Raw genomic sequence first — 26,049 nt, forward strand, 5'->3', positions numbered from 1 at the left:
AAAGCAATGAACGTATATAATGACACGTATAAACATCGTAGTAGCTCAGAATATACATGTAAAGACAGCACCTGTACAGTACTAATAATAGATAATAGGATGTCTAGATCATTTTAAGGAAAAAATGAAAAATTGTAGTCTTGTATAAAATAAATAAATCTTTTATTTTATACAAGACTTGTATTCGATTATTAGAATCCTTCAAAAGATAGAACTGTTTTTTAATGTTTCATCCTGAAGAGGGGCCTCTAAAAGACGGCCGAAAACGTTAGAATATTAAAATCTTTTGACTGCTGGAAGTAGTATTGAGGTGTTAAGTGTTGTGTCAGCGGTTGCTCCAGTTAAACAAACTAATAATAAATTCTATAATAAAATATGTAATATATAGGTAAATAAATAAGTAGGTAAAAAATAATAATTAGGTACCTATTTTAATGCTTTATTAAACCAAAATACAAAAATATTTGTACTATAAATTTGCCAGACTCACAACAATAGATAACTGATTCACATAATGCTAGTGTTGCCAAATATTAGTAATGATGTACACAAAGGTTGAACATTCAATCCATTCCTGATTGAACAATTTTCATTTCTTTCTTTTTAGTTAGAACATGTTCTAACTAATAAGGGAGAAAGAAAAGGGTTTGTCCAAAAGTCATTTTATGGTCTTCCTTTGAGCAGTTTCCTTTACGGGCCACTTCAGCAGGAGTGTCCATTGAATCCACCAGCTTGATGCTGGTCTCAACGATCAGATGGCTGCTGTCTGAATCTAGATGTAATTATGCACACAATACCTTCCAAGGAAACTCTAGCTGTCTTCCAACTCAGTCAAGAGACTGAAAAATTGTCTGGCGATCTTTGTCCCTTCACTTTTAATGGGATCGTTCAGTCCAATCCAGAGAAGGGTTAGTAACTTGCATTCAGGTCCACCTCAGACGAAATATCCATGTAATACATCCCACTATGCTGATCCCCTCCAGAAAAACCGAACTGCCAAGCAAAAGACAAAATCACTTTATTTCTGCCAACCGTTAGACTTACACGACATTGGAGTACGTAGTGACTACATATTTTAGGAAGATTACTAAAATATATCAAAAATTGCTAAATTCCTTTTCTGCTACTGTCCCAATCAAACAATTAAATTATGTATTAATTTATTAGTTTGGTTTCCGTTCTTCGAGATTTTGCCCAATAAAGCAGCTTCCCCGATTAACCGGCGGCCCAATTAAATGGAATTGACTGTATATATAATATATCGTTAGAAATTGTCTCAGATAAAACCAATAAAAAACAAGAATGTAATAAAAAAAATTATTATACATTTAATATAGTCTTCAGTGAATTTGTAAAAGAACTTTTAATTCAAAATGCATTTGCTTTAAACTGAAGAGAAACATATTTAATAAAATAGTAAAGCCAAAAAAGGTCTCTCGATGTCCAAGTAAAAATATTTCAAAAAGTGTGATAAGTCCTCAGACTAGAAGCCGATATAAAAGCTTAACCACCATTAAATTTTAAAACAAAGAATATCTTTGAAATTTGTTCTTGAAAGCTCCACCATGTCATTGTGTTGTTTAAGCAGTTTAAGTTCAAGTGCAAAGACAATAATAAGAAGTTTATGGTATGGCTTTGAAGTGCCAAGCTTATCTTTACCAAAGAAAAACTCCCAAGAAAATATTCGACCTTTATTTCGGGTGCCATAATTTTTACTTAGTGCAATATTTTTTTTTATCTTGGATGTTTTTCTTTGGATATCAATTGTTTTTGACTAATTAACTTTTTCACTGCCCTCTATAACATAATTTGGTCTTAAAACAGTCACAATAAAAAATTTTATTGAGATCAGAATCTAACTGCAACAAACTAGAGGAGGAAGTAAAACTGCAAAATGTAATTAATAGGATTGTTACAGCTTATTATTCACTGGTTTAATTTCTTGGGCAGGATTGTATGCATCTGTTATCATAACTGGTATATTTTTCCCAAAATTCATAGTTTAAAATTCTGTAATAAACTTGACTTTAGTCAACTGTTGTTTGGAAATTAACTATTCTTATAGTAGTTGGAGCCAGAGAAACTATTTTGCAAACCAATTTATTATGTCATTCATTAATCAAATCATTGTTCTTTTCATTTATTATTTTATTTTTAAAATGATTAAATTTAAATCAATTTTTGATAATTAAGTAATAAAAGTTGAATTTGTCTGGTTGATTAAGATATATGTTTCTTTATGTACTCAAAAGTTTTTCCAAGGTAAATTTGTTATATCCATTTTTTTATTCTCACCATCAATTTTAGTACAACTTTTATAGAGAAATTTTACATAAAAATATTCAGATACCTAGTGGTAACTTCTTTATAAAAGGAATTATAGTGTGACAGATTGGAGTTAGACTATTTCTTTACTGACTCCATCACACTGGTTTGAAACTGCCTTTTTTAAATTTGTGTTTTCAGACATTATGAAGTGTTGATATTATACACTAGACCTTTTCCACATCCACTTTATGTATGTCGACAATAGTATAAAAATCAGTGTAAAGAACGTGTATCAGATATGTCTGAAAGAAAAAATTTTTGTAAAGAGCTATTTTGTTAATACTATGTATTGATAAACATTGTTAGCCAATAGATGAGGAGCACTGGCCAAAAACACATATTAGCACTTGACACAATTAGTTTCTAGGCTGTAAAGTACAAAAGAGAATAAAGTGGATGTGAAAAAGTTCTAGTGTCTAATATCAATATTTCATAGTCTCAAAATACAAATTAAAAACATAAAAAGTTATTTTCTAAATAAAATCTGATAATAGCCAGGAAAGTTATGCAATTTGTTGCAGGATTTTTTATTCATTTTTTGCTAATTCCTGAGAAAGGCCAAGTATAAAATGACCAAAAACATTAATAACATACGATATAACAGCCTAATTTATTTGCTGAACTGTTGAAAAGATTTAATTGTATACTCTGAACAATATTCAAGATTTGTATGTTTTTGAATGTTTTTTAAATTTAAAAGAAAGTCGATATGCACATTAGAATGTACAGTACAGTAAGAGTTGATTGTGAAAATAATTGCAATGTTTATTTGAGATATATTTGTTTTATCAATTGCAAATTAAATTTAAGAATTTAAACATTTTTTAAACTAAAATAATTTTTGAGATTTACTGTATATATCTTAAATACTTTGTTTGTGATAAAAACAAAGTATTACATCACATAAATTAAATACATCAATAAATAATTATTTTTTCAAAATTAAGTATTTTTTTACCTTTTCACATCCAAATAAGATAAGATCAGAATCTTCTGTAATGATTATTTGTGCAATTCCACATTTATTTAAATAAGCAAGTTGTGCATCTGCTTCATATGGAGCAACAATACAATCAATTCCTTTTTGTCTACATGCCTATGAAATAAATTTTAGCTTTATCTTTTAATATTATAAATATAGAATGATTTGAAAGTTGAATTACTGATAGACTAACAAGTAAATAATATATATTAGAATGTTTGTCAGTATAATATTTTAAAATGATTAACTTTAATAAGAACTATTTTAATAATCATGATCAAAATTTCTAACATTTTATTTAACAACTACACAATCATGTTTAGTTACATGATATATGAAAATAGATTAAATTCTTCCATTTATTCAAAAATTTAAAAGTACAAAAATCTAGTAATATCAGTTATAATATTTAGTAATGACATAATATATAAAGATACAGTATTCAGAGTTCAGCAGATCTATACTTTAGTATACTGAGTTCCATAACACATTTGTTGTACTAGACAAACTTTTACTTTTTTTTTTTTTATAACAAAATTAGCTTAATTCTGCACTATTTAAAACTTTTTTTGTTTAAAACAGATCTTTTAAACATTGTTTTGAACATTTGTTTTAAAACAACAATCTCACAACATGCAAACATGTTAAATGTAAGTTTTTAATAATAAAGAACATTATATTATACATTCATGATTTTAGAAAATTATAAATTTTTATAAAATGAAAAATGCATTGTCAAAAAAGAAAAAAAAAAGAAACAAATTAAGAATTTATTTGTTGCTTCAGAAATTTTAAAATATTACATACCATGATCATATTTTGCAATTTTGCAATTATATAAACAGAGTGAAAAGTGATTTAAATATAAAAACACAATATGTATTTTTTTTAAATAAAATAAATAATTCAATTATCTAATATGAGCTTCCTATAAACAAAAAGAGATGATTACTAGAAAAAATAATTTATAACAATAGAAAAATCTTTTATAACAATTAATANAGGGCTTTTTCTATCCAATAAATTATAAAATCAAAATTAGAAATTTTGCTGAGAAAATTAACAAAATTATTTCAATATCTTCCATCAATAAAATAATGCACCTATTAACAATCCTACCTCCTAAGGATGTAATCATCATGCAAAAACGTTAAAGTAATCATTACTGTAATATTCATACTACCATAAAGTCTGATATGCATAAATCTCCTTCCTGTTTCCATCCTTTTCATTACCATATTTTTGTGCATTTAATACATGGTTTATCATATACAACACAGTATAAACTGCAAAGAAAATTGCTAGAATGAAAATAAAGTCTTTGCATAACATGCCCAACTGCATATCCTGCACCTGAAAGCAGACATTGCTCCATATGTAATCTTATTGATTATTTCAGATGTCATTCTCATTCTTATAGATTATTTCAGATGTCAGATTCAGATGTCAGATAAAAATGCAAAGAATTTTGACTGTTTGGCAGATGCCAAACAGTCAAAATTCTTTGCAAAAATGGTTGACATGACCTACCTGCATTTCAGGCCATCAAAACCACACAAAACAATTTATCAGCAAAATATGATCATATTTAGATTAACATTCACAATTCATACCAGGTTTAACACCTTTCAAATATTTTAATGACTTAATAATAAAAACAATTTCTTAAAATAATAACAAAAATCTTTCCTATTGGAGCTCGCTTATACTAAATAATAGTTTCTCTAGTACTTTTTGAGAAACCAAGTCTATTATCAGAAGAGAAGCAACTGACATAGATTGATAGCCAAGTCAGATTTTCTTTAATAATTGTCAACATTTTGAAATTTCTTACTCAGATAATCTATTATTTGGAGTAGTGTAACTTTTTTTAGTAAAGTGGAATATTTTTTAGTCAAAATAAATAAAATCAATATCCTACTGTTTGGAAAAATTTTACATAATTTGCCCATTTTGATACATGAAGAGCAGATTAGAAATACTCTTATTTCTAACATAGATTTAGAATTTTTATTCAGAAAATTAATTTATAATCAAGTTTATAAAACAATTTGCTTAAGAAGATTTAAAAATCCTGGTTTTACTCATTGAAGCACTTGACTTCATTTTCAAATACTATAATTTTTAAAACTTAAACATCAATGAATGTTGAATATTCATTCTAATTGTAGTGTTAAAAATATTAAATAATCATTAGCTATTTCATAAGTTCCAAAAACTGTAGCATTTGAGAAGCTTCAAAAATGTTAAGTTTTTAAGTTAGTTTTTAAGTTTATAGGATGAGGGTGCTGAAGGCATCCCCAGTCAGCACCATAAGTAACCGAGGATAGTTATAACATATTTAAATATGTCTGGAAGAGGAGATCAGAGTGGAGGCTCAAGCAGCATAACTGGCAACACATCTACACAATAAGCAGGAGTTAATGGGAGTTAAGTCCTGCTCCAGGCAGATTCTTTTCTTCTAGAATATTCTAAATTATTTAATAAATATTAATTTAATTATAATTATTAAAATTGATAAGAGATGGTGCCTAATGCCTCCCTCTAGTGACAAATTATTTAGTAATTAATTAAACATAATCATGAAAAAGTAAACTGATGTAATCCAGGTGTTGTTTGGTTTTTAAGTTAGTTTATTATCTTTATTGTACATTACATTCATCAAGTAGCTGGAAAAAATATGTTGTTTCTATTCGGTAAATTTAATTAACTAATTAAAAAAACACTTACAAATTCATTTTTAAGCTAAAATACAATAAATGAAATATTGTCAAAAATAAAAGCTTTAAACTTACAATAGGCTTAAAGCAAAATTTTAATAAATTTAATAAAATGTTTATTCTCAAACATTAAATTTTCCTTTAAGCCCTAAAAAATTGTCTTTAAAAAATTTTAAAAGTTGAATAAAATTGTTAGGAATGTAGTGATCAGATTTTGCTTCAGAACATGCTAATGCATGTTCTGAAGCAAAAAGAGTATTAGTTTCTTTTTCAAAAAGATAAATTTAACTCATTACATTAATATTATATTCTTTATTCAAATATCAGAGAAATATGTAATTTTGTTATGGAATATTGTGATAGTTATTTTATAAGAGAAAAATATTAAATTTTTTTTATAGCTAATAAATCTTTTGAGGTACAGGATCTATTTTATGATTTGCTTCTATGATTCAGTCTCAGATCATTATTACATTACCTTATATATTATAATCAATTAAAATATAATACAAATATTTAAAAAAATAAAATAAAATAACAACAATACCAAAATAACATCATGTGCCATTTCAGGAGTAATATCAACACAACGCTGAAAGCATTCTTTGGCTTCTTTCAATTTGCCTTCACGTAAAAATTCTTTTCCTTGAATTTTATTCTTATTTCTTCTTCTACAAATCAATAAAAACTAATTTCAAATAAAACTATAATTAAATACTATTGGTTAATATAAAAATTATCTTGAGAAAATTTTTATTTTTTGTATATGTTTTCATTCTTGAAATGTTTCTAGGATTTATGCTCAATAACAGAAATCTACAAGTAGATAATACTTTTATCTTGAAGAAATTTAGACCAACTAAATAAGAAATAAATATAAATAATTTCATAGCAGGTAGAATGAGATCACAAAAAAAATTTGAAGTAACTTCAAAAATCTTTAAAACTCCTAAACCTACAGAATTTTAGTAAACGAGGTTTGTTCAAAAAGTATCGGACCTTTGGTCAGTAAAAATTAATTTATTTTTGAGGTACAAAACCCTAATCCCCTTCAAAGTAGTCTCCTTGGTAATGTATACACTTCTCCCAGTGTTCCTGCCATTGCTGGAAACACTGCTGGAACGCATCTTTTGGAATGGCCATCAGCCGGTCCGTCGGATTTCGCATGATGTCTTCTCTCGACTAAATTCGGGTTCCTTTTAGTGGCATTTTCAGCTTGGGAAATAGCCAAAGGTCACACGGAGCCATATGGGGAGAGTACGGAGCGTGACGAACCACAGGAGTATTGTGTTTGACGACGAAAGCCCGAATCAGATGCGCAGAATGGGCGGATGCGTTATCACGATGGAGCTGCCAAGTTTTGATCGACCACAGATCCGGTCGTTTGCGTCGCACTGTATCGGAAAGACGACGAAGGACCTCCTGGTAGTACTCCTTTGCGATGGTTTGGCCTTGTGGTGCGTACTCACGACACACCACCCCACGAGAGTCGAAAAAACTGTCAACATGACCTTTGATATTGCTGCGGACCTGCCGCGCTTTTTTTGGCCTCGAGGATCGTCCCCGAAAGCCTGCTGAATCTTGCGAATGGTTTACACTCGGGTATCGCCAAGGTTTTTGGCAAAATTTGATGTAATATCGCTGCTCACGTTGTTCAGTCATTTTCCAGCTTAGTGGAATCCGACGAGAGCACACTACATTACCTCACTCATAGGCCGATTGCCAACGACTGATGCTTCCTGCAAGCGGGAAAAAATTCAGGGCTGTGCATGACTGTCCCCTCCACAACTCCACTGAAGGAGGCCTCTCGCACATCATTGGTTTACGCGGAAAAAAAAAGGTCCGATACTTTTTGAACAGACCTTGTACATAAGATTTATGAAAATTTACAGTAAAGAACTATTAATGAATAAAAGAATTTCATCATAGATATGAATGTAGTGTTCAAATGAAAGTCAGAATGTGGATTGAAAATATCCCATAAATCGTATAGTTATAACTAGTTATACTTTGAGATAACTTATGTAAGAGCAAGCCATCCATATAATCACATTGTCCATTTCTCAGAGTTTGCATAGATTCCATCATTTAAACCCCAAAACTTCCTGCATATCAATGCAGTAAAAGAATTCATCATCATCTCTGCCAGACAACTCCTGTAATATCACTAAAGGTTAAAAGCTTACACTAAAGTCTTCTCTGAAGATTGTGATGTTTCTGGAATGGCAACAATATGACAACAAATCAATTTTAAAAGCTACTCCATCACATTTAGACAAGTTGAGGTAATTAAGTCCAAGTGAAAAGGCAATTTAACAAGAGGCTTTTCTGTATGATATGGAGATATTAACAGTTTGTAACTAATAATATCCTGCTACTTCCATAGTTACTACAGTATTTTGAATGAAAGATTTTTTTTTTTACTGTTTTTATACTCAAGATCTATTGCTGTTTAACTATTATATCTGCAGGTTGTTAAAAGACAAAGATTCACATTAGGCATAGAAGCTAAGTTAGTTATCAAAAAACTGGTCTCCCAAACAATCTGTATAGTTTTTATAAGTGTGTTCTGTCTTATTGATAGATAGGATAAATATTCCTTTCACAAATGTTTTCGAGCTGTAACATTTGTGAAAGGAAGATTTTTTCACGCAAAATTACACCGGTAACAGGATCCGTATTTAGTATTTCATCCCTGGTGTCAGAGTGAAGTTTAATTTACTTAGGATAAATATCTTAATGCTGATGATTATTATTAAGCATATGACTTTATGGCCATAAAAGCACACAGACATACATGAGATGGCACTCTGACTCATGTAGCCTCATGTAACTACAGTCTTTAGTCAATTTCACCATTGGGTTTGTGTGGTGAGGATCCCTAAAGTTTCATATCAATCAAGTATCAATCAAGCTCAACCATTAGATCACTTCAGGGTTGCCTTGTTAATGACTTTCAAGCCCTCTGTTACAAAATAAATAAAACACTCCTCTGCAATATGAACAGTAGTCTTCACAGCTCTAATGGGCAGAGTGAGGATGGTGACATTGATCATTTATGTAAGAGGAATGCACATCTTCCTTGAGCTGTCCATAATCTATTAATTTGTGTCCAATATTCTCTTGGTAGTTCAAAGCCAGGTTTTTTGGTAGTAGGATCCTCTACCAAATGTTTATTTTAAAGTTATATGAGGTCCATCTCTGTTTCCACTTCTCCTCTGGGAAGATGATAATCCTAAGTCATTATATATGGGTAGTGTAGGGTATTATGAGGATATTTTGCAATATATTTTTGACACTACATTTTCTGACGCATGGCAGGGCTATGGTAGCAAGTGTTGGAAGCCACGACTAAGGCATGGATCTTATAGTTCCAGTAATTGTTCTCATTGTATTATTTAATTGCATCCACCAGACAGTTATAATTACTATGATATCAGACTGGAGCACAATATTCAGCTGAGGAATAGACAAAAGCCAACAAAGCAGTGCATAGGATATGGGCATTTCTGCTCCATGTTATCTAGTTTGGTGATAAGATTAATTCTTGTGGCAATTTTTGATTTTAGTTTTAATAAGTGCTGTGTATATGTAAGGCTACAATCCAATGTAACCCCAAGATAAGTCAGGTTAGGACTATGATCTGGAATTTTATTACAAAATTTGATGTTGAGTTTGGCACTGGCCTCCCTATTATTTATCTTGAGAAAATTTTTATTTTTTGTATATGTTTTCATTCTTGAAATGTTTCTAGGATTTATGCTCAATAACAGAAATCTACAAGTAGATAATACTTTTATCTTGAAGAAATTTAGACCAACTAAATAAGAAATAAATATAAATAATTTCATAGCAGGTAGAATGAGATCACAAAAAAAATTTGAAGTAACTTCAAAAATCTTTAAAACTCCTAAACCTACAGAATTTTAGTAAACGAGGTTTGTTCAAAAAGTATCGGACCTTTGGTCAGTAAAAATTAATTTATTTTTGAGGTACAAAACCCTAATCCCCTTCAAAGTAGTCTCCTTGGTAATGTATACACTTCTCCCAGTGTTCCTGCCATTGCTGGAAACACTGCTGGAACGCATCTTTTGGAATGGCCATCAGCCGGTCCGTCGGATTTCGCATGATGTCTTCTCTCGACTAAATTCGGGTTCCTTTTAGTGGCATTTTCAGCNTTCAGTCGCAACGTTGACCTCTCCCGCGCCCTTCATTAGGTTTCAAATTGTCACCAGGTGACTATGAGAGACCAATGGAGAGGCGACGACGGTTAAGAAATCTATAAAACCGTGCGACTCAAGAGACAAAGGGGCTTGGTTTTTGGTTTTTGGTTCTTGGTGTTTGGATACGTAGTGTGTCGTCTCCTGGACGGGCGTGCTCCAGATCTTAGAAAAAAAAAAAAGGACATTTTGGAACATCGTGGAAGCATCGTTCTCTGGGTGCTCCTAGCAATCGACAGATTCGTCGGTTCGTCCGTGAGAAGTCGCCGAAAGCCGTAATCAACGCCCCGGGGCCCACCGAGTGTTTCACCGACAGTGTCCATCCACTAGTGACGAAAACCGACTTTTACGAACTTTATTTCGAACTTTATCCGTGCGCTTTGGGGTGCTACCTCGTCTAACAAGTAATTTGTAAGGAAAATTTCTATGTTTAATAAACGGTTATATGGTAAACCTGTCTCAGGAAGTCAGTCAGCGCCCACACGACAGAAAGAACCGCTCGGCTGTCGAACACCCCATCCCTAATCGGCTGACCTCACATAGATAAGTTTCCAATTTTTCCAAATTGGTACTGATGACCTTTTCCAGTTCTTAGAAACTATGATTTTGGATGATTAAAGCAATATCATCTGCATTAGATGAACTTTTTGCAATTTAGTCTAGGTAAATCACCAGTACAAACATTGGAGAGAGTGGGCAAAAGAATGGGCCCTTGAGGCACGCCATTTTGTAAGATTTTATACCTGCCTTTTTTCCTCCTAAGTTTACCTGAAGCTTAGGGTTTTGATAGCATCTGATTTAATGTTCTTAGTACAGATTTGCAGCAAATAATTTTTTCTATTTTTAGTAATAATCCATTTTTCCACATTGTGTCATAAGCTGCTGAGAGGTCTATAAACACTCCACATGTTCTTAGTTTGTGCTCAAAGCCTGTTTCAATACTGTTAGTCAGTGTGAGTACGTGTTCACAGCAGTTACATCCTTGTTGGAAGCCAGCTTGTTCTGGAGGCAGAAATGGTTCAATTATTGATGTGATTCTTTGCAGTAGTATACATTTGAATAACTTTAAAAGGTATGCAGAAGAGAGAAATTGGATGGAAATTTTTTGGGTCATCTGCTTCTTTATGGGGTTTTAAAATGGCAAGGATTTTGGCACAAGTTTTTGTATCAGTTCATTAGTTCATTATTTGAAGAAAAAGAATAATTCCACCAAATAATAGTAGTTTTCTAATGATTTTTTAAAACATTTTTCCTTCATTTTTTTCAATGAACTTCAAAGATATCCACAGATGTGCATGCTTGGTGTGGCAGCTAAATAAAAGTGTTTTGGTTTTTTTGATAAAATTTTAGATAAATCCTAGCCTCTCTGGTCCCTAACAACCAGCCACCAATTAAAAACTAACATTTGATTTCATTCAATAAATTTAATATTTGATCTATTTGTATAGTTTTACATTTGAGTTCTCTGAAAACATATTAAATGTACAAATAAAAACATACAAATTAAAAAGAATATTTTATTCAAGGTAACATTAATAATAAGCTCAGGTTTATAGTATAACATTGCAATATTTTAAAATAAAACTTACTCTCTTCTTTTTTCTTCTGTAATACTTTTAAATGGTAAATTTCTTCCATCAAATACCATTATTGGTTTGGTTCCAGCTGCTAGTAGCATATTTACCATTTTCATACAATAATGTACGTACCTAAATAGATTTTAGACAATTCAAATATTACATTTAATTAAGAAATTTAAAATAATAAGCAAAAAGAAAAACTAGTATGAAAAATAAATAAAACAGGACACAACTATCTTTTGGTATTACAAAAAAAAAAAAAAAAAAAAATAGAACAAAAAGCAAGCACTTTCAGTAAATAAATTTACATTATCAGACAAAAGATATAACTCAAACAGAATTAAGTACAAACATTCTAGAATATTAATAGCACATAAAATTTTGAATTTAACAAAAGAATAATAATAAAATACATAAAAATGTTAATGTTTAATTTAGCAGCTTTTGATTTAAAAATAAAACACAACACATAAAAATTTAAATTATTAATCATGCTATTAATAAATAAATTGTTTGTTATGAGATTTTGTTATAAAAAAATCTTTATATTATTAATTACTATAAAAAGTCAAAAACCTTAATTTTGAGGGTCAAAATGGGTTTTATAAAATAAAAAATGTAAATGCTAATAACGAGTAAAATTTTCATTAAATCCAACTCCTCTTGAGATATTTTCCCCAACTTCTTGACTTTTAACCACTAAAATTCAATATCATCAATGCTTCTTATATACAAGCTATCATGCCAAATTTTGTTTCTTAATCTTCATCCCATTCTGAGATATTAAATGAAACAAACATCAATACACACAAATTTTTTTTTGTCATTTTCTTGTTTTTTTGGATTTAGGAGGTCCCAAAGTGTGGAAATTTGCAAAAAACCCAGAAGGTCAAATTTGACATGATTCTAATACTTTTCCCTGTTATGTATACATAACATCTGGAAAAGTAAAAATGTATGCAAAATTACATTTTATAAAATTATTTAAGTTTTTCATTCTATTAAAAACTTATTAGCAAAAAGGAAAAATAACAGATTACAAAAATTTTTGTATGTATTTTTAAAGAACATATTTTAACTTGAAACTTGTAGTGTTTGATTTACATACTACACATTCTATGTCGCAGTCACTATAATCAGTCCAGTTTTTTCTTACCCGAGCACTGAGTTAATTTTTTAAAGCTTTGAGTTAAAACGGGTTCTTTGAAAATATATACAGAAATTTTCATCAATCATTCTCACTTTTGCAAATAGTAAGTTTTAAGTAAAAACAAAAAACTTAAATATTTTGTATAATATAATTTTCAAATGAATCTTTCTAAATTTAAATTTTATGTTCTAATTTATTTTATTGTTATCCTTCTCTTGTTAAATTCAAAACATTGTTAAGTAATTTTTAAATTTAAATTTTGTTCAGTGTGCTATTGATATTCTATAATGTTTGCACTTAATTCATGTTATATCATTTGTGAAATAATAAATTTAGTTATTGAAAGTGCTTGTTTTTTGTTCTCATTTTGTGTTTTTATTCATTACAGACCAAATGACAGATGTCTTATCTACTGTAAATGTTGGTGTATATTACTCTTATCTCTTCATTGTATGAAAATTTTCAATTTAACAAGATTTTACTATAAGGAGCAAATTTTACTTAAAATTGCTTGCTTTTTAAAACCCAACAAAAGTGACAACTTTCTATCTTTTTGTACGAGATGTTTATTTACCAATTTCTTTGCAGCTAGATTTTCATTCTATTTTGTCTTTGTAATTATTCTATTTTTACTTTCCTGGCTGTTATGTATACATAACAAGTAAAAGTATTGAAATTGTGTCAAATTTGACCCTCCAAGTTTTCTGCAAATCTCAAAGTTTTGAGACCACCTGAATAATAATAATAATAAAGGCAAAGAAATTCCATGTATGTGTGTGTTGGTGTCTATTTCAATTAATATCTCAGAATAGAGTAAGCATTAAGAAACAAAATTTGGCATGGTGGCTTGTATATGAGGGCCATTGATGCTATTATATTTTGGTGGTAAAAGGCCGAGAGGGTGGGGAGATAGAGAGGGTAATATATCTTGAGAGGGGTAGGACTTTTGTCAAGGTTTAAATGTGAAGATGATCAACCTTCAATCTTCACTTAATCTTCATTTCATCTTACTGTGATAACTGTCTGGATTATTGTATTTTGTAATGGCATCTCTAGAGCATCAAATGATAGCAGATATTTCACTTATTGACTTGCCATTTGAGTGTAAACCATCAATCTGACTTTGTTCAAACTCAGTTAGCACCTTTCATCAAGGCATAGTTAAAATGTGCTCAAATGTTTAAGCTGAAACTTACACTTTGATTTCTAAGTAAAAAAAAAAAAAAAAAATGCAGTATTCACTTACCTTCAGCATTATACATTAAAAATTTATATTCTTACCATACTAATCTATTTGTACATATCTGGCATATAATTTTGCACCACTGCAGGGATTGCTGTGGAAAATTTAAAAATATCTCCAACTACTCGCCAGTTATAAATTTTTTTCACCACTTCAAATAATTTGCTACCAGTTTTACTAACTGATTAATGCAGGTGCTGGTAGCCTTATCAATTTGGTGTCTGGACAGCAAAAGTAACATGATAAGCCAAGGACCAATCTTACAAGGAGAGGACCAGACATTTGGGTCTCTGATTTGAACAAAATCTGGTGAGCACATAGCCTTAAGCACAAACAGCTCCTTGTCCAAATAATAGGACCCACTTCTCAAGCATTTCTGAAAATTTAGTGTTTAGCTTATAGTCTTAGAAAGTTTCGCATCTCTGAGCAGAATTAGCCAATGGATAAGACGTTAGGCTCTAAGCAATGTAGGTTTAAACCTTCAAAATTTAAATTTAGTTTTGTTTTCGTTATGTGTAACATTATTATTTTACTGCATCATTAGCATTATTATTACTGAAATTAATTATACTTGGGGCTAAAAGCAATTGCTATAATAATTATTATTACTGTTATACCTCACTTTTAAAGCTTATTAAAAATTGTGACATCATTTTCTGTTTAACGAAAGCAAGTCTCTATAGATTAACTCTTTTACTTTGTTAAAAAACATTTTTATTTCTTCATTTTTATTTACAGATATGTTAGTATTGTGATATTTGAAAAGTAACAAACATGAGGATATCAGGAAATTGTTCAGTTTTAAAAATAAAAAAAAAAATAAAATAAAATGCTATGACTGTGCTACCCTATATTCATATCAGACTTATCTTTTTCATCCATGTGCAGTAATATCTGAAGCTTATTTGCTTGTGAGGACATAATATGTAAAATATGTGAAAAAAATGAGAAATAAAAATCTTATTTAACAATGTAAAAGAGTTAAATCTAAAGAGGTTTGTTTTTGCTAAAGAGAAAATAATGTCACAATTTTTAATCTTTTGATTTATAAGCTTTAAACATCAGGAATAATGACCAAGACAAAACCTTTCTCACTAGTTTCTAGCCGTTTATACACAAGGGCAAATGTTTTCGGCCTTCTTCAGGTACACTGTGGTCTGTTAGAGTGTCGGTTGGTAAAAATTTAAACGATGTCAATGTTTACATAGGTATCATCTTACCAGTGACATCATCGTCATCGACTACCAACCGGTAATTGATGAATCCAGATCTCCTATGTTCTTGTTAGAGAAACGTATCCATCAATTGTTACAAAACCTCACCAAACTTCAAAATATAAATCTTAATGGGAACGAATATCTTACTGTATTCAATTTTGTATCAATGTTCCCTTCCATTTGTTTGGAACCATATTTCTGTGCACTAAGAGATTTCTTTCTCACCACCACACCTGACGTCCAGAGATTCCATTCCCAAATATTAGAGCTGACGCATATATTATGCTATTCTTCCTTTTTCTACTTTGATGGTCAAACTTACATCCAAACAAGAGGAGTACTGATGGGTAGCCCTATCTCGGGGGATCTGTGCAAACTCGTCTTATGTAAATTAGAGGAAAGAGTCTTAGTAAGCTTACAACACAATATCCTTAGCTATACGCGTTATTTGTAGATGATATTTTGATTATATGGAAAACCAAACCTGATATAGGAGAGGTGTTAAAAGTTTTTAACAACAACACCTACGGCCTAACACTAGAATTAGATCAGGAAAGTCGCACAGAGGTTAGCTACTTGGATATCAAGATTAGTATGGCGAATAAAAATATAACCACATCTATTTACCGCAAACCCACATACATTTCCCTCTTTATACCTGCTAACTCAGCAGACCCTTGGCCTTTTAAGGTAGCGGCTTTCCGGGCTCTAGTTGCTAGGGCTTTCTCCCATTGCTCGGACATTTCCAATACACACATGGAACTGAAATGCATCAAGTCTATAGCATCTGCACACGGGTACCACCAATCCTTAATAAACAGGCTCACTGCCAATCAGCTATCTACGATAACTACCACCGACACGAGGCTTAATGATGCAGAATGCAAGCGGGTGGATATAGCTTACGAACCATCCCTCCAACAGAACAAAACAAATTTTTCGAATCTTATCTAATGCAAAAGACAAGTCTGAGGACAAGAAAGCATCAGGAGTGTACCGCATTCCATTGCAAGATAATCGTTTCAATAGGCATATAACATACATCAGGTCAATGTATCAATCTCTAAAGACTAGAATACAAGACCACAAGTATGATGTGTCCAAGGGGAAGTATAATACTGCACTAGCCCAGTATGCTACTGAACCCGGAATTTCTCCTTGTTGGGATGAAGCTACGCTTTTACACAGGGTGTTTGACCAACATGACTTACGTTCGTTGGAGGCTATTGAAATTTATATAGTGGGCATGAAGGGAGGTTACATTAACTCCAACTATATTTCAATTCCACAATCCTGGAAGTATTATTTACAAAGCCACAAAGCATAACTATGATTTTTTAGCATAAAGTTAGCTTTAGGCGATGTAAAGGAAACAATTTTTCCCTATCGCACATTGTTTATACATTAAAACATCAGGCTAACTTTTAACAATGACTATATTATTACCACCATATATATTATTTTATATATTAACACCATATATATTATTATTGTATTTATTTAAAACTTTATTTATAAATATTTTAATTATATGTTGTAATACATAATGATCTTTGTATTCAACATTGTTTAAATGTTAAAAATTAGAACACAGCTATGTTTGAAAACTGTGAAAAAGATAGAACTGTTTTTCTATTCCATGCAATTTTTCCTGACGAGGGCATCTGAAAGACGGCCGAAAACGTTTGAACATTAAAATTTTTTTGTTGTTCATTTGCTGGAATTATCGCTTAGGTGTGAAGTGGTTGCTTTAGTATATATTTCCAGTTTGTGTGCCAGTTTTATGTCTGATCTACGCCATCTAGCACCAGTGCCCGTGGTCTTATCCACTTGGCTATCACTGCTAAACTTTCAGACTTAGGCCTCTGAAAATTCATTGTTTAGCTTATATTTTTCAGAAACAATTGAGAAGTGGGTCCTATTATTTGGACAAGGAGCTTTTGTGTTTAAGGCTACATGCTCACCAGGCTTCGTTCAAATCAGAGAGTCAAACGTATGGCCCTCTTCTTGTTAGCAATAAGGAGAGGATNTGTTCGATTAAAACATTTTATTCGCCTGAAGACGACGGAAATATATATTCGTCGAAAGCACTCGAATTAACGAAAAAACGAGTAATAACACTAAACACAGTGAGTTTTAATTACTAATTAATGTTACTTGGCGTGAATAGCATACTAGCCTATACTGTTTTCTTCTTTGAAAAAAGTAATGATCATGCAGCAATCATTGTGATATGAATAACCACTTCAACAACTGATTAAACAAGTTAATAGTATCAAAAGGTCAAAACAGTCAAATTTTTACAAAATCAACATATTTGACAATGATACAAAAAGTGAAAGTGTAAAAAATCAAAGTGACTTAGAAGTTATCGGAAGAATATGCATTTACATAGATATGAGGTTGTATCTATCAGAGAAATAGGAAAATTAATTGTGCCTGATTAAATATTACATTCACACTGAAGAAATATTTCAGTGTGAATGTAATATTTCTTCAGTGTAATATTTCTATTGCCTGATGCCCATATTGCTATTGGCCATAGTGGCAGAAACCATATGAAAAAGAATTAAGTACGAAATATAAAAATATTGCAAGGGAGATCATAATTCATTTGAACTTATGTGAAATCTGTCAGCAAAAAACAAAATGTTTCTTTCACATGAAAAAGACCTAACCATGCTGATTTCCAAAAACCAGGATGTTATTAGTACTACAGAGTTGGTGATGAAGAAAAACAGTTGATTCAAAAATAGAAGAAAAAATAAGTGTCTAAAACAGGAAATTGCCTTATCTAATCTTAAAAAAGGCAAGCAGGAAAAAATGATTGATACATTGAATTCCAAATACCCAACAGCTAATGTTGGTGACAGAGTAAAGATTCATGTACCAGATGTATATGGAGCCTGCAGTTATGGAAAAAATATTTTAGCTGTTGTTGTTGTGGTTGAAGATAAAAACCTTTACAAACTGGGTACCAAACATGGCATATTATATATTATATTTCAGAAACCAATTTACTGTTTGTAAAGAAAATTTCATTTCTGTTGGAGATGTACCGAGTGTAGAAATTTCACTTAGAGGTTGTGCAAGAATGTCATCACTTTCTGGAGGCCAAAGCTATATACAGTTGATAGTAAGACTATATATACAGTATATATATATATATATATAAGGCTATATAGTTGATGCTGCTGAAAATTGTTTGAAAAATATATTATGTAATTCCAATGTCATCAAAATCTTAATTGCTTGAATATTCCTATTTAACTAAGATTCTTAGAATTCAGACTAGTACCATAAAAGCAGATATTGACAATATTATACAAAAATCACATTGAATTTATTTTTATNGAAAAAGAATTAAGTACAAAATATAAAAATATTACAAAGAATACAAAATGTGATCATAGTTTACTTGAACTTATGTGAAATTTATCAGAAAAATCAGAAGATTTCTTAAAAAGGCTTGGTAGTTAAACCAATTTTAGTAATGAAATGAACTCGAGATGTCAGATCGATCTTACAGATATGCAGTCGCAAGCCGATGAGCAATACAAATTTATACTCGTGACCCAAGACCACTTGATCTGAATTCATTTAACTACGACCATTAAAAACCAAAAAGGGCTGAAGATGTAGCCTATGTCCTTATAGACATTTTTACAATTTTAGGTGCACCCGGTATTCTTCAAAACGATAACGGCAGAGAATTCGCCAATAATGTCATTGAAGAACTGAGTAATATGCGGCCTGAATTAGGCTAGAGCACGGAAAGCTCAAGCACTCTCAAAGTTAGTGTTGAGTAGAAAGATGAAATCAAGACGTAGAAAAGTATGTTTAGTTCTTGGTTGGAGACTAACAATATTAACAAGTGGTCGGAAGGATTACGTGTTGTACAACTGATGAAAAATCGAGGGCATCATACTGGTATAAACTGCAGCTCTAATGAGGTCATGTTTGGAGCAAAAAGTTGGACTAAAGAATTATATATATGATGAATCATTGACCAACATTAATTAATACAGAGAAAGATTTAGAAACTCTCTTTAAAACTAACAACAATAAAGTTTTATATAACAAAAATGATATTCCAGAAGTTTCCTTTAAGTTGAATTTTGATTGACGTAATATGATTTATACCAAAAACTGACATTTCAGAAGTTTAATTGATACTGTTAATAATACTTACTTTTAAAAGATCACATATTGTTTTTAAAATACATTGAAATAATTCACAAAAATAATTCTTAATGAAAAAAAGTGGCATTTTTTTTTTAAATCAAATTGCCTAAGGAAATGTAGCTGTATTCACAATGTCTGGTCAATTTAATAATTTAATCAATATTTATCAGGCTGTGCAGTCATTTTAGTCATTATTCATAATGGCTGGGCATTATAAATAATGGTCCTATGCACTTGGTCCATAACATATATATTGATACAGTAGTCCCGAAAACTTGGCAGTCCAGATAACTCGGCGCAAGCTGTTATCCTCCCTTCTTTCTGCAAACGATGATGGTCAAGGTCTTATCAGAACTTAAAGAAAATTAACCTATTGGATGTTGGCTGGGTGGCGGATGCATGGAATGAGTAAGAGTTATTAACACTAGTTCGTTCCTGGTGAAAACTCCTTGATCACGAGGGAAATGAGTTTGTTGAACGTAATGTTGCAGAAAATGTAAACTTACTCGACATCCTGAAAAGAGTTCCTGGATGTGCAGAAGCCGATGAAAATGACATTGAACAGTGGTTCCAGAATGATACTGAGCAAGACATTATGTCTGATGCAGAAATTATTGCTGCTGTCACAGTTAATGAAAATATATCGGAAAATGATGTTGAGGACTCCATCGTACAAGCTCCTAAAATATCACATAGTGAGGGACTAAAGGCTGTCTAAACTGCCCTTCAGTATTTTGAACAACAAGGTGCATCGGTAATGGACTTACTGTTCCTTCGTTGTCTTTGTGATGAAGCAGCAAAACGCAGAGTGCATTGCATAAGACAACAGGACATTACGCGTTTTTTTAAAAAAAGTAGCCAGTTTTTGCAAAGTCAGCTAGTTAATTTTCATTATAGACAGCTTTATGCCTTATAAAGTATTTTTGAGGTTTGTATTATCAGGTAAATTACTGTACACTGTGTATTCATTAATTTTCATTTTCATGTAGTAAAGGCTCTGTACCTTCATAAGGTATGTACTTTTCTTTTGTTGAAGGGTATTTGGGCAGTTTATTCTCTGTTGTATTCTCAAGCAAACAATACATACAAGTACAGTACAGTATTTTCTGAGGAAAAATTCATACTTATTCTTTTTTAACCCCATTCCAGATAATCTGGCATTTTCAGAAACTCGGCCACCCTTCAGTCCATATTAGGCCGAGTTTTTGGGACTCTACTGTACTAAAAATTTGAATTAGAAATATAGGTTAACCACTAATTTTTAAATTTAAATGTAATTTCATTTAATAATATAATTGCCATTATTTTGTGTTTTTCCCCTTCTTTTGGGTAATTTTGTAATTCTCATCATAAAAATTTGATTGTTTTTTCCATGAAAAGGTATCTAGGTGCAGTTTAATTGCCTCTAAATTCTCTAATTATTTTTCATTTGAACTATTTTGAAACAACAAAAACAGAATGATACTCTGAGAGCACAGGATCTGGCAAATATGGAGAATAGAATAGCACCATGGTTCCCAATTAGTGGTATGCGTATCCCTGGGGGTACGCAAAATTGCATGAAGGGGTACGTGTGACAATCTAAAATCAGTCGATTTAAAATTTAAATGCATGAGATGAAGCAATCAAAAAAATAATGGATGGACCATCAAAAATTCGGCAATTTACAACATGATGTCGAATGCACAAGTTCGTTTATTTATAACTAAAAATATTCTCGAAATTTCATTAAAAAAAAATGCATTTGTGACAATACCTAAATGAAATTCTTAGGCAAGAAACAAAAATTATCATTATCATCATGTCTGCGAAGCGGCAATAAAATATTTACTACCATTTGCACAACATACGTCTGCGAGAGCGGATTTTAGGCCATGACAAACATGAAAACTAAACATCGTCACCAACTTCAACTCGAAGATGACTTGAGACTGAAGCTGACCAAAAAGCAACTAGATTTTACAAAGTTGTGTAAAGAAAATCGTGCACATTTGTCGCATTAAAATTATATTGTTTTCATTATTATTAGAATTGTATTTTAAAGGTAATAAATGTAAAAATCACTAGCTGTCTATCCACAGCTTCACCCATATTATATCGAATTTTCTTGCTGGAGTAAGATATTTTCTTGCAGTAAAATGTAGCCTATGTCCATCTCCAACATGTAAGCTATCTCTGTGCCAAATTTTATTAAGACCTGTTCAGCGGTTTAGACATGAAAAGGTAACAGACAACAGACAGAATTACCTTCGAATTTATAATATTAGTATGGATTAATAGGAATTTCTGCTATAAGGGGTACGCGAGTTTGAGCTCTTTCTTGAAGTAGTACACAGGAAAAGCTAATTGGGAACCACTGGAATAGCACATCTAGCTGAACTCCAACAAGTTCTGTCTAATGACCAAAGATGTGCATGATCTGGCATTGTTATGATAGAACATGTTTTTTTATTAGTACAGGTTGTTCTTCCTTAATAGTTGTTTTTAAATTGTTTAATTGAGAGCAGTTTTTCTCTGTAACAATAATTTTGATTGCTGATCAACAACACATAATGGATCAACTCCTAAAAATCCACTAGATACAAAGTATAATTTTCTTTGGATGTACACTGGCTTTTGATCTAAAACAGGGGTCGCCAAAGTGGTCTATATCGATGCAACATCATTGGGGGGTCGATGCGGCTAGGGGGTCGATTAGGGGGTCGATGTGGCAATGGGTTACAACCTTGTTTTTTTTTCTTATACAGATATCAGAGATCACAACGTATTTTATTTTGCTCATACACTTACACTTATAATAAAACTTTACGGTGGGGGTCAATGTGAGGTTTTGGAAAGTGGTTGGGGGTCGACAGTTAAAAAAGTTTGGCGACCCCTGATCTAAAAGAATATTTAAAATCTGATGTTTCTCATTTGACAATAGGGAATCAAAAATGCTTATATAATTTGAGTGTATTGCCAATATATGATTACTCACGGACATATTTAGAACACATGGTCCACTGGATGCCAGGTTAATGGAATTTCACTGTATATGATATGCAGATTATAGTTTTTTTAGTGAGCACTTGAGAGGCTCTTTAATCTATGAACAGTATTTTTATGTCTAGTTTAATAAGAAGGGATATTAGAGAAACTTGCAATGGAATATCTTGTGAAGAATTACTCTTGGGTCTAAACTTCTTTTTGGTTTTTTCACTCCTATAAGTATATCTATGTTGTTTTTGAAACCGTGTTTTGCGAATATGTTGGACTTCAAACTCACATTTGAGTTATAATTAAACACTTGGCTTTATTTCCATTATTTTTAGTTGATACGTGACAACAGCATGTTTCGGGCATAAAGCCCCTCATCAGTCAACTAAAAAAAATACAATTTTTAACATTACATAAAATATCTTACAAAACAGAATTAAAATAATGTATATTTCTTACCATATCCATTTTTAATCTGTTATACATACAAGGTCTTAATTGGTGCGCACAACTTATTTTACAATAAGTGGAGTAATTTCATTAAAATTTGTTATAAATGATCTTTTATATATTTGACAATATCCAGGAGTCTTAGACATAATCACATACACATCTCAAAATCGAAATAGACAATTTTTTACATTATTGTTTTTTAACTGTACCTGCATTACATACTGCATTGCAGTGTTGTACTGATTTGCATATTACAAAGGAAGTTATTATTAATATTAACAACAGCATAACTCTTATAGATAATTACAATCGACATTAATGTATATTGCGTATATTATAATATTTTCATCCAATTCTCATTTATTTTTACACTTAAATTTTTATTTGATACAGTTTGCAGATTACAGATTTATTTGATACAGTTTTTGGCTGTTAAGATTGAGATACTTTCTTTAAATTTTCTATTATACATATTTTTCTCTTTGTATAGGATTTTAACATTATTTTTATCTATATTACAGTCATTTATTAAACAATGGTCATGAAAATTAAACAATCGGTCAATCATTTATAATAGATAAATATCGATAAATCGTGATTAAAATAATTGCATTAATCAATATTTTTATAATGCAGATTAATCACCGAGATTGATTATGTTCCTTTCATAATTAAACTACGATTATGACATATCATGACATTTTGTGTATGAAGCATAACAGATACACCCATATCGTGTGCTATCATAACATGATTATGAGTGCATCTGTATGTTTATACACAAAGTGTCATATGCTCAATGTACTTTTTCACATATATATTTTTACAATGTACAGCTCAATGTAATGTTTTGCAATAATATTAATTTAAAAACATCTTTGCAATTTTATTCTTTTTGTTATTGGATTTGTTTATAAACAAAAACATGCATAGATTGTGAATTTTCATTTATTATTCTAAGTTGCACAAAATGAAATGAAAAAACTACTACTATGACAATTTACACATACACAACATGAATGTTCATTGCATACATGATTTTTACAGTTATTGCTAGTTTGACATTATCTTTATTTAAGGAGATAGAATGTAATTGTTTTGTTTGATAGTTCTATAGAAGTGTTATCAATTTACATTTTCCAGGTTATTCTTCTAAATTAGTTTTTATTACTGCTGCTTTGTTCACCACTGTTTTTCATTTTTCAATATGAAATCCTACTAGTGCTTCTGCATCTTTTTGTTAATTAAAAAAAATCTTTTACAATATGTGAGGTTAAGTGGATTTTGTATGGTAATATCACATAGTGTGTATATGGGTGTTTTTTCTTTTTTGTGTGTTGTGTTTAGGCCTACTGCACTAACGATTAGAATATATTCAATATTGAATCAAACCAATTAATCGATATCTTGATTATAGAATACAAAATTATTGATTAATCAAAAAATCAATTATTAGAAAAAAATTACCATTGTTATATCTATGAACATATTAAATTTCATGTGAACACAAGTAGCATGTCTTCTTAAATTTCTGATGGTTTTGCTTCATATTAATGATTGTTATATTAGATAAATTATAGCATTTCTCTATTATTATGTTTACATAATAATAGAGAAATGTAATATACTTCATATATAATAATGAATATAATTTATAAAATATAGTCATGTGTTTAATATAAATCTTATATTTTATATTATTTATAAGTAAACTTTTCTACAATATTAGAGAATGTATAAATATAAAAATGCTAATACATTAAAACTTATGCTTACTATGTACTTACAACATCCAACTTAAATATTTATTTAAATAAATTCAGATACTATTGTCATTACAAAAAATGCAAAATTGGTATTTTAAAATTAAATTTTGGTTGATGACATAAGATGTGATATTGTACATAAAGAATTATTATAGAGAAATCCAAAAACTTTAAAACAAGACAAAATATTGTAAATTTATCTATAAAACTTTACAGTCATTAAGATTTGAATTTATTTTAAATATATATTCTTATTTGGTTATTTTTTTTAGATTATAATAATCATTTTTATTATAATCTGAATAAATGATNTGTGAAAAAGATAGAACTGTTTTTCTATTCCATGCAATTTTTCCTGACGAGGGCATCTGAAAGACGGCCGAAAACGTTTGAACATTAAAATTTTTTTGTTGTTCATTTGCTGGAATTATCGCTTAGGTGTGAAGTGGTTGCTTTAGTATATATTTCCAGTTTGTGTGCCAGTTTTATGTCTGATCTACGCCATCTAGCACCAGTGCCCGTGGTCTTATCCACTTGGCTATCACTGCTAAACTTTCAGACTTAGGCCTCTGAAAATTCATTGTTTAGCTTATATTTTTCAGAAACAATTGAGAAGTGGGTCCTATTATTTGGACAAGGAGCTTTTGTGTTTAAGGCTACATGCTCACCAGGCTTCGTTCAAATCAGAGAGTCAAACGTATGGCCCTCTTCTTGTTAGCAATAAGGAGAGGATGCTTTTTGATTTAATTTCAAACTGAATGTCAAAATAAGCAAACTAGGCTTTTCATCATCACTTGCTACCATCAGTATTATATTTTTATTGCCACATTAATAAATGAAGTGCGATCCCTGCCACTGTGAAATGATTGTTCTTGCATAACTTGATGGATTAATCGATAGGATGATATTTGGTATGTGTCATTAGATGATGTTGATGGACAAAATTTTACATATCTTTTTATCTATTCTAAATAATTCAAAATATTTTTAAAAAAATTACACTGGAGTATAGTTCTGCTCCACACTGTAATCCCTCTTTCTGCATAAGGGGACCACTTTGAGCTTGTCTCTTTGGTGGTCACATTAGCAGGTTTCACTGTATTTTGTATATTTACACTTGATGTCATTGGCTGCATTCAGCAGACTCAACAGTTGTAACTGAGAAAATCTGTAGCCGTTACGTAGCAATCTGGATCTACCGAACAACAAGTGATGTATGCATTGGAACA

At 30.8% G+C, this 26,049-nt stretch overlaps 1 protein-coding gene across 1 annotated transcript in view; it reads right to left on the reverse strand.

Moving 5' to 3' along the window:
* The window catches only part of LOC111614683 (exonuclease 1-like), a gene marked incomplete at its 3' end in the record, with an annotated part of 38,513 nt that overhangs the window by 11,827 nt on the left and 637 nt on the right, over positions 1-26,049 (reverse strand). Inside the window, exons 2-4 of the mRNA XM_023356049.1 lie at positions 11,840-11,959; positions 6,578-6,701; positions 3,287-3,424 (exon numbers count right to left, since the gene is read on the reverse strand). Coding sequence (XP_023211817.1) covers positions 3,287-3,424; positions 6,578-6,701; positions 11,840-11,959 — 382 coding nt within the window. The remainder of the gene's footprint in view (positions 1-3,286; positions 3,425-6,577; positions 6,702-11,839; positions 11,960-26,049) is intronic.

Source organism: Centruroides sculpturatus, unplaced genomic scaffold (assembly GCF_000671375.1).
Source record: "Centruroides sculpturatus isolate CEXI.00-Female unplaced genomic scaffold, Cexi_2.0 scaffold2167, whole genome shotgun sequence".
NCBI lineage: Eukaryota > Metazoa > Arthropoda > Arachnida > Scorpiones > Buthidae > Centruroides > Centruroides sculpturatus.